This window comes from Poecilia reticulata, linkage group LG18 (genome assembly GCF_000633615.1).
Source record: "Poecilia reticulata strain Guanapo linkage group LG18, Guppy_female_1.0+MT, whole genome shotgun sequence".
NCBI classification, from domain to species: domain Eukaryota; kingdom Metazoa; phylum Chordata; class Actinopteri; order Cyprinodontiformes; family Poeciliidae; genus Poecilia; species Poecilia reticulata.
The window spans coordinates 17363187-17372156 of record NC_024348.1 but is presented as its reverse complement, the minus strand read 5'-3'; the positions used below and the strand labels follow the sequence as shown (position 1 = coordinate 17372156).

The following is an 8970-nucleotide window of genomic DNA, read 5'->3' as shown; positions in this document are numbered from 1 at the left end:
GGGTCGAAGGTAAGGAGGTTGATGAGGAGGGGGTTTATGCAGCACCTGCTGCTTTGCTGGTTTCATCCATGGCTGCAGACACCTGTAGTGCTAGCTCTGCCCCGCCCGTCCCACCCCGGGTGGGGGGGAGGCCAGAGGTGGGCCGAGCCTCGATGAGCTCAGTTCCCGGACTCGGCGGGGACCAGGGGTTCACCAATGATGTTTATGCTGTAGTTCTGGTGGACATTTGTTGGCAGAATCGGAGTCCCGTTCGACACTTGGAATGGAACTAAGCTCGCCCAGGTACCAGGACTGGAAAAGGAAAGAAAACACACAAAAGGACAGAAATGACGGTTAGTGACATGCTGGGAGCTTTTTCCTTTTTGCAGATTTATGTAGTTATTATGAACATCAGGAACCAAAAACAAGAAATAACAAATGCTTTTAATTATTTTCCACTGGAAATTGAAGTGACTCAAGTTTTCTCCAGCTCAGTGGAGCACTGAGTAACGCGGGGCAGTGCCGGTCAGCTGGCTGAAAGAAGGATGCTATGCTTGTCAATAGCTTCTTCTTTTCAAGAAAAAAAAAAGACTTTCCTAACAGGGCTGCATGTTATTGGAAAATCAGGCAGAAACCACAGTAATAATAAAACTTTTGCTCCATATTTTGCTCACTCATCTGTTTTCTTTCACTTATCGTCGTGGGCATCCACTGCAAGGAGACGACACCCAACAGGCTGAAAGTCACACTGGCATGAAAAATGTGAACCCATAGTAGTTTAAATGTTGTAGCCAACAGTTGCATCCATAACAACTCTAAAATAATAATGTAAAGAGCCGTCACAATGATCGATGTTGACTGAAGGAGCATTAGCTGAAGTAAATTGCTACAAAAATAAAATAAAATAAAGAAGAGATGGGAACTAAAGGAGAGCCAAAAATCTGATAATCAACAAGCAGATTTGTCTGGTAACTAACTAACTTCAGGCTTTATCTGAATAACTAACCAGCTAATGTTAGTTACACTTGTGTTAGTTTATAAAGAGCGCAATGGAAAAATGTGTATTTTGTGGAATAAGCGCTTGAAAAATACTGCTAAATTTAGTATTTGTTATTGTATATTGAATAAATGTTACAGAATATTATTGTTACCGCAATAATTAATAAGGAACGTAAAGGTGGGAATGGTTGAGGCCTCCAGGTTTCACAGTGGGTGTGGTTTATTTAAGGCGCAGAGTCTGAATTTACTCTGACTACACCGTGGCAGGCTAACAGTTAGCAGCTAACGATGCTAAGATTCGATTTTGCTCCTTAGCTGCTACTTTAAACAATTATTTTCAGTTTTCTATGAATATGGATTAGGGTATTAGTTTCTAACAACATTCACCCAAATTGTCAGAACATTAAAGAAATGGACACAGACACAAAAAGCTGTATCTGAATTTGTAGGTACTTTGATAGAAGGCTAACCGGTAGCCGCTAACGATGCTAAATTTAGATTTTGCTACGTAATGTACTATTTCAAACGATTTTTTAAGCTTCTTTATGAATCTGGAAATATTTAACCACCTGTATCATGTATCAATTTCTGAAAAATATTCACTCAAATTGTCAGAATGCAATAAAGAAAACATTTCGGCATTAGAACCGCCTTGGTTTTAAGACTACACTGAAACCTCCTCTCTCCAACCACGTTACTGCTTTCTCATCTCATGAGCTGCTTGTAAATATACATACTGTGTTTTCATATATAAACGCAGTATTTTTGCTAATACCGTGAGAATCTCATACTAAGACATGTGACACGACTGGTTTGAACCAAGCGGAGGTGATCCCGGATCATGTGAGAGGGTCGTGACGCAGTGCCCGCTCCTCTGCACAGAAGAAGAGGGGGTAAAAAAAAGAAAAAAAAAGAAAGGAGAGTGGGGGTCTGTGCACAAAGCTGCCCCATCCCTATTCATCTCACGCTAATGGCAAAACAACACGGTGATTGTTCCTGGGGAGCAACGGTGCTAACTGAAAACGCGAGCGGGAACAAGCGGCATGTTGTTCCCGAGGGGTGCTGCGCTGCGTAGATGTCAGATAATTAGCCCCCCCACCGTCCCGTTCTCCTCCTCGTCCTCTTTACTCTCCTTTTCTTTCTCACCAGCCCTCAGTGTGCACCAACGCGTCACCCTCGCCTCGGATGAGAATACCTGCGACGCAGATTTCAAGTAAAAAGAGTGAAATGTTTAAGGAGTTTGGGGAAAGAGAGAGGGAGTCTCATGAAAAGCAACTCTTCAGCCTGTCTGAGTTTCACATCAACCACTAGCCGCAGTTGTTGCGCTTAAAACAAAGAAAGTGCAAATTTAATTCACCTCGGGGCGTGAAAACACCAGCTGCCTGAGCGACGAGGAGAAAAGACGGCAACGAGAAAGCAGCGGAGATGTGTTCACAACAAAAGCAAAAATCACAAGAGCTCTGTTACATTCCAGCTCGCAAAGAGTTAAAAAAAAAAAAAAGAAAGACTTGAAGGCTAATCCTCTAACAGTTTTTCTTTTTTCCTGTCCGACCAGCCCTTCTACTCCTGCTTTCTTCCCTCCCTCCTTCCCTCTCTCCTCCAGCCCTGCCAAAAATCATCGGACAGGAAACGGGGGATTAAATTTTTCCTACCTTGCCAAACAAAGAGCGCACAGAGCAGGCCAGGGGGCTGCAGCTCTCTCTCTCTCTCTCTCTCTCTCTCTCTCCGTTTCTCTTTCCTTATGAAACTTCTTTAATGTAATGGCTTACATTAAAACGGGGGTGGGGGAGACCACACAGCTACAAAAGGGCACTTGCGGGTCTTTGTGTGCAAATCGTTGTTAATCTCATTAAAATCGATGGCTGTCAGGCCGTATCTGCATCCTATGAACCAAAAGCTGCGCCGCTCCTGCTCCGAGGCTTGCGCAGCACTTTGCAGAAGTGTTCATACCGCCTAAACTTTGACAGATTCCGTCACGTTAAAACCCACAAAACTTCAGGATCTGGCGTGTGCGAGGCCAAGGAGAATTTCAAAATACTCCACAAAAAAATCTCCAAAAGTTTGGGTTTAATGTAAAAGTTTGCAGAGCCACTTGTAGCTGCTGCTACAGCTGCACATCTCTCTGAGTGAGTCTTTTCCTAATTATATACAGTATATATATTTTTAATATAACTCTCGTTTGGAAAATAGCTGGACTTTGACTAGGACATCCTAACAGCTGTACGTTTAGGCTCATCCTGCTGGAAGGTGAACCTCTTCTTGTGTCTCAGGTGTTTTTTGCAGGCGTGTTGACTCCAGCATGATACTGCCACCACCATGTTTCACTATGATCCAAGGCGATGTGCAGTGAGATTTTAATTCCATTTATAGCATTTTGCATGTTTTTCCCCTACATGGTTTCTGGGAACTTGTAATGCTGTAACCTTTGGGGTTTTATTCTTGCCAAAATGTCTCTAATGTTCTCCAACAAACCTCTGAAACGTTCAAAGAATAGCTGGATTCAAAATATGATTTTAAAAAAAACAACACACAATTCACTAATTATGTTCGAAAGGCAACACAGGATTTTCGCTGGCATGGAGTGGGCTCGTCCAAACGCACACCACACTTTTCAGATTTGCCTGTATCGTCTTTGTACCGTTTACAGTCATGCACGTCTTTGTGGTGGTTTGCCACAGAATATACACTGAGGTTTGTGGCTGCAACATGATAACATGTTGAAAAGTTCAAGAGGTGACTTGGCTTGAATGGGCTTAAAATAAATGCTGAGTAACTAGGAGGGGGGAAAAAAAAGGACACAGAAAATGACGGGTTTGCTCGGGTGACATTATGCGATGTGCAAGATATTCCTGCACTCGAGCAACCCCGGCGTCCATGTTTGCGTTTCCTCAGGTAACCTTTAAGACGGCCTCACTAACTCGGCGTTCCCAAACCTCGCAAAGCACAGCCCGGCCGTACAGCGTGCTTCGTTTAAGGATTAGCTCGCTAAATTAGATTATCTAATGGCATCTTAATGGATTGCTGACCCATTTCCTGCACAATGGCAACATGCGAGTCTGGCAGCTTTTTCAATTTGGTCGCTACGGTGCTGGAGAGACGCGTTTCAGTTTAAAGGGGCGACGCAGATAAAAGAGAGATCCGATGGACTCCAGCTCCACGGGCCGGTCAGCTAAACAGAGGGAGGGATAAAATAAGTTAAATTCAGGAGACTTATTACTGTCTGTACTGTACAGTCACATGGAGCATGAGTGGAAAAAAAAGAGAGCAGGCATTTCTCCCTGCTACCTCTACCCGCCTATTAAGAGGCCTGTTAAGGGGGTCTGTGCTGCGTGCATTTGTGTTTATAACTTCAACAAATGCAAACTGACCTGTACACACGCGCGCGCACGCACACACACACACGCGCGCGCATTCACACACGCACACACACACACGGATAGCTCTGCACATCCAGGGGAAAAGGAGGTGCAGGGAAACAGGAAAAGGCTTAGCTCAGCTCGCCTGCTCTGCCATGCTGAAAACGATTCAGGATTTCTTTCTCTCCCCCCAAGAGAGGAGAGAGAAACACAATGTGGAAACAAGATGGAGGAGGTAATCTGTACCTTTAAGTTAAACACAACAGAGCATCGGGTCAAGATTAAGCAAAGACCAGATCATTCCTGCATGGCTGCAGTTACAAATGAAGCTTCTCTTTTTTTTTTTTGTTGCAAAATTATTACACTGCATGACTTTTTCTTGCAGTTTCATTACAGAAACACTAATCCTGAATTATTTTAATTCTCATTCTTTGTGTAATTAGAGAAGGGGTTCTGCACCAAACAAATACTAAAACACTGGACTTTTTTTAAATCCCCCCCCCCAGTTCATTAAATGAAGTAATCTCAAAACTCTCCACATTAGCAGTCGGTAAACACACCAACCAGCAATATGTTGTTTGATGCACTTAATTATAAGGTCACCACAAATCAAATAAGGGTTACGGACATGCAGTGCCAGCAGCGTTTATTGTGGCGCCTGATGAACATGCGTGAAAACCCTTAAAATAAATCAGCCTTTTAACACTGAAGCGTCATTAAAATAAAGAGGGGGGGGAAATAAGATAGAGTCATTTCACTTTGCAGGATTAAGATCTGACAAAAAAAAAATTGATTTTGTGTCAGATGAACTGATTCCTGTCTTGCTTTGGTTGAAACACTCAGGCTTTAAACCACTGGAAAACAGCCACAGCGTTCTTGTCAAAACGTTTGACGTTTCAAAGAGTTCATTTAAATTTTTTTGCTCTAATTCCACGGATTTAGGAAGAGAAATGGGCCCACAGCATCACTCATCCTCTGCAGTGCATTGAGAGTGGCAATGCGGTGCTTTTCTACACCCTCATTCTTGCTTTACATTAAACTTGGAGCCTCTGTAGCCCCTGTTGTTTACCTTTGTAATGGTAGGATGAAAAGTTGGCAGATGCTAAGCAGACGTTGGTGAAGCTAAGATAAAAACTCAGTTATGATGTTTCTTAATTTAGGATTTTATTTCCACTTAATACATGCAGTCAAATTAAATGTTGGATTTTTTAAAAAAGAGAGTTTAAGCTACGGTAATAAAATGATTACTATATTTAAAGTTTTTTTTTTTTTTTTTTTTTTTACACATCTTTAGCGGGAGTCCCACTAATTTCTGTTGGGTTCGAACCAAAGGTACTCCCATTTGGCTTGATTGAGGTAGTTTCCAACCAAGGAACATGGAGTACTTTTAGTCTTTTATGGTCGATGATTGCTGCAATTGCTTTTATAACTAAAGTAAAGTCTACACAGGTGAGTTTGCATGTGTTGCAGTGGAAATGATCAGCCCAGACCTCAAAGAAAACTGGAAATGTTTATCGCCGGTAAGAGCCTGAGCGATGCATTTCTAAACATGACTTAGCAAAGGAGAAAGCAAGCGCTTAATAATTGCAAGGGAAGTGCTTAAGTCAGAATAAAGGGGAGAAAAGAACAAAAAGGAGGGAGTGAAACACTTTACAAAAGGGCTATAACTTAAAAAAAATAAATAAAAAATTCCCATCAAAGAAATGCATGGAGTAATTGCGGCACTAATAGGCGCCGCAACTCATGTGCGAGAACACCGCTTCCCTTAAATGTTGCTTTATGTGGAGGATGTCAAAAAATAAAGAGCAGACATTAAATTTCAAAAGGGTAAAAGTGCAAATACATGTGTTGTGTGAGACAGAAGGGAGACGGCAGATGAAAAGAACGAAAAGGTTACCTTTGCCAAGCAATCCCCAAAGTGTCGTCAGTGGCACTGGGGCCATAATGCCTGCCGTTTTGAGTCACGCTCCAGTCACACTTCCTCAGCTGTCAATTGAAACCTAGCGGTCAGATCACTGGGCCAAGACAACTTCCACTTCAGATTACACTACAACTCAACACTGTATACACACATGCATGCAGGACAAGGGCAGGACCTCAGAACGGGCCCAAAATTTAAAACACATGTACTTGATGAACTGCAGTTTTCTTTCTATATATATATGTAATTTGGTGTAGTGGGGATTACAGTCAATTAAGAGCAGACATGAAGGGGGTAGGGGGGGGGGGGCATGCAGTTAGAGTTAGTGGCAGCAGCTAACCTGGAAGTTAAGGAACATTTAATGGAGTTAGTTGGTTAGAGAATGTGAGTGGCGTGTGTAAATAGCACCTCACAAAAGTATCCATGCTTTCTGAATTATTCCACATTCTGTCACGTCATAAACACAAAGTAGTGAGCAACGGTGAAGTAGAAGGGAAACTTATGCTTTGCTTTCGTTTTGTTTCCAACAAATAAAAGTCTAAAGAACGAGGCGTGAGTTTACATCGGGTCTAAATGTCGCAGGATTTCAACCTGTTCCGGGTTAAATTCAGCGTTTTGCACGTTGAGAGATTGAAACCATCTCTCGACTTTTATAAAAAGCTTTTGTGAACGTTCGTTTCTAAGTCTCGACTGAAACGACACAGCATGATGCTTCTGCCGCTGTGTTTCAAAGTGGAGTTGCTGCGTTCAGGGGTTACGTTTTCCGCTGTTCAGTTCTGCTTCAGGTTCGCCTGACCCGATCACCGTTTTCCACTTCCTGTGATTCTCTCCCACCGGACACTTTCTGCTTGTATCTTTTTCACGATAATCAGAAAATGCGCCACGACACTGCAAAACCACGAAATCTTACCAAGTAGTTTTGGTCCAGTTTCCAGAGCAAGTGTGTCTCAGTAAATTTGAAATAAGGCAAAACTGACTTACAGGTAAGTTTTCAGTAAGATGCAGGAGCTTCTTTTAAGTGAATAATTCCTTAATATTGCTAAAAAAGAAAGACGTATTTGTTCCACTGACTTATAACAAAACTTATAACAAAACATTTTCCCCACATTTTTACGTGAAATAATCTGCCAGTCTTAAAATAACCTACTATATCTTGCTGAAAAGCTACTTGTTGGCCTGTTTTTTCTCATTTCAAGTGCATCAGGATATTTGCATTGGAAACTAGACCAAAACTACTTGGTCAAATTGTGTGTTTTTGCAGTGTAATAGTCCTCAGGATAAGAGATTGCCCATTTGGAGTTTCAGCTCAGTGCAGCTCCTCCAGAGTTGTCACAGGGCTCTTGGCTGCTTTTCTGGTTAATGTCCAGCCTTTGATTTAAATTCAAGTCCTGGTAGCTTTGCAGCTGCACCGTACACCTCCCCGTTTCAGACGATGGACTGAGATAAAAGTGAGAAGTCCAAACTTTGGTTTATTGTTTTAACTCTTTCTTTAAGCTCCTCCACAACTTTTTCCCTGATGTGTCGTCTGCTGTGTTCCTTGGTCTCCATGTTTGCTCGCTAAAGTTCTCCGAGACTTTCACAGAACAGCTGGAATTAATTCGGTTGCATGAGATTTTATTTAAGAGTGTCAAAGTGAAAGGGGCCAAACACAAAAATGCTCACCACAATGTTCCCTTCTATGCCACAATTATTCACTACTTTGTGTTGGTTTATCACATAAAACTCTCCTTCCCCCCCCCCCAAAAAACCAACACATTTTATCTTGTGCGGTTGTCACAATGTGACCAAATGTGGAAAAGCTCCAGCTGCATGAGCGGTTTTGCAAAGCGGTGCGTTTCATCTGTGAGCAGTCACTACAGGCTCCACCTGCTGAAGCCGGCAAAGCCGTGCAACACGTTCGACTCATGCAGCCCGTCGATAACCACCACCGCCTCACTGCAGAGCGCTCTCCCCGGTCCGGGACGGAGTGCGCATGCCCCCCAGCATGCAGACTTTATTTTTTCATTAGCTAACTGTTTTTATTGATTTGGGGTCACAGTGCAATGAAGTTAAACCACACACATACACACACGCGCGCACACACGAGCTCACACGTACTGCTAACCCTCCCTTTCCCCCACTCTTTCTTCATCTCGCATTTCAAAACACGCCAACCTTACATACAGATTACAAATTACTGCAACATAAAAGCCACACACACACAGACCTCGTCGTCTCCCCTGCATGCATTATGCGGCCGCACGTGTCTGCAATCCAGCTGAGAGCTATCCCTGCCAAACACCAACCTAACCTTGCCCTGTGGTCAACACATTCATTTAGTAATGCATCGGGATAAAAAGTGCACCGTTAGCACTCTTTGTGCAGCGGCGGACGCTCTGCAGAGGCTCTTAAGAGAGATTTAATCAGAAAGACGCTGAATATTCAGAGCCATTTGCAGCGGTCAAGAAATGTGCTCTTGGTTTTTTCCCCCCCCTCTTTTTTCTCTTTCTTAGCACCTGGACGGTTTAATTCTTTTATTCAGGGAGACGTTTCTCTGCATCCTCTGTCTGTCACTGAGCTAAACGTGAGACGGCAGCAGCGAACACTTAAAATTGTCCCTTTAATCAACAGCTGCTGAGGAGAACTAAATCAGGACACAATGAGAAGTTGCTCCATTCAGAGTGTTTTTGTTTATCGAAGGTTGGGAAAGTGAACCCGCGTCGCCCCCCCCCTCTG

The 8970-nt window shown here is 43.0% G+C and overlaps 1 protein-coding gene and 1 long non-coding RNA gene across 9 annotated transcripts in view; one reads left to right on the top strand and one right to left on the bottom strand.

Moving 5' to 3' along the window:
• The window catches only part of LOC103480719 (uncharacterized), a 68426-nt gene that overhangs the window by 24014 nt on the left and 35442 nt on the right, over window positions 1–8970 (top strand). The window lies entirely within an intron of this gene.
• Window positions 7–8970, bottom strand: part of LOC103480720 (nuclear factor 1 B-type) — an 88423-nt gene continuing 79459 nt past the window's right edge. For 3 of the 4 annotated variants that reach the window (XM_008435877.2, XM_008435874.2, XM_008435876.2), the window contains exons 11-12: window positions 6232–6320; window positions 7–291 (exon numbers count right to left, since the gene is read on the bottom strand). In XM_008435877.2, the coding sequence (XP_008434099.1) occupies window positions 159–291; window positions 6232–6320 (222 nt within the window). In that variant the 3' untranslated portion in view covers window positions 7–158. The remainder of the gene's footprint in view (window positions 292–6231; window positions 6321–8970) is intronic. The other variant, XM_008435878.2, reaches the window with a different exon arrangement.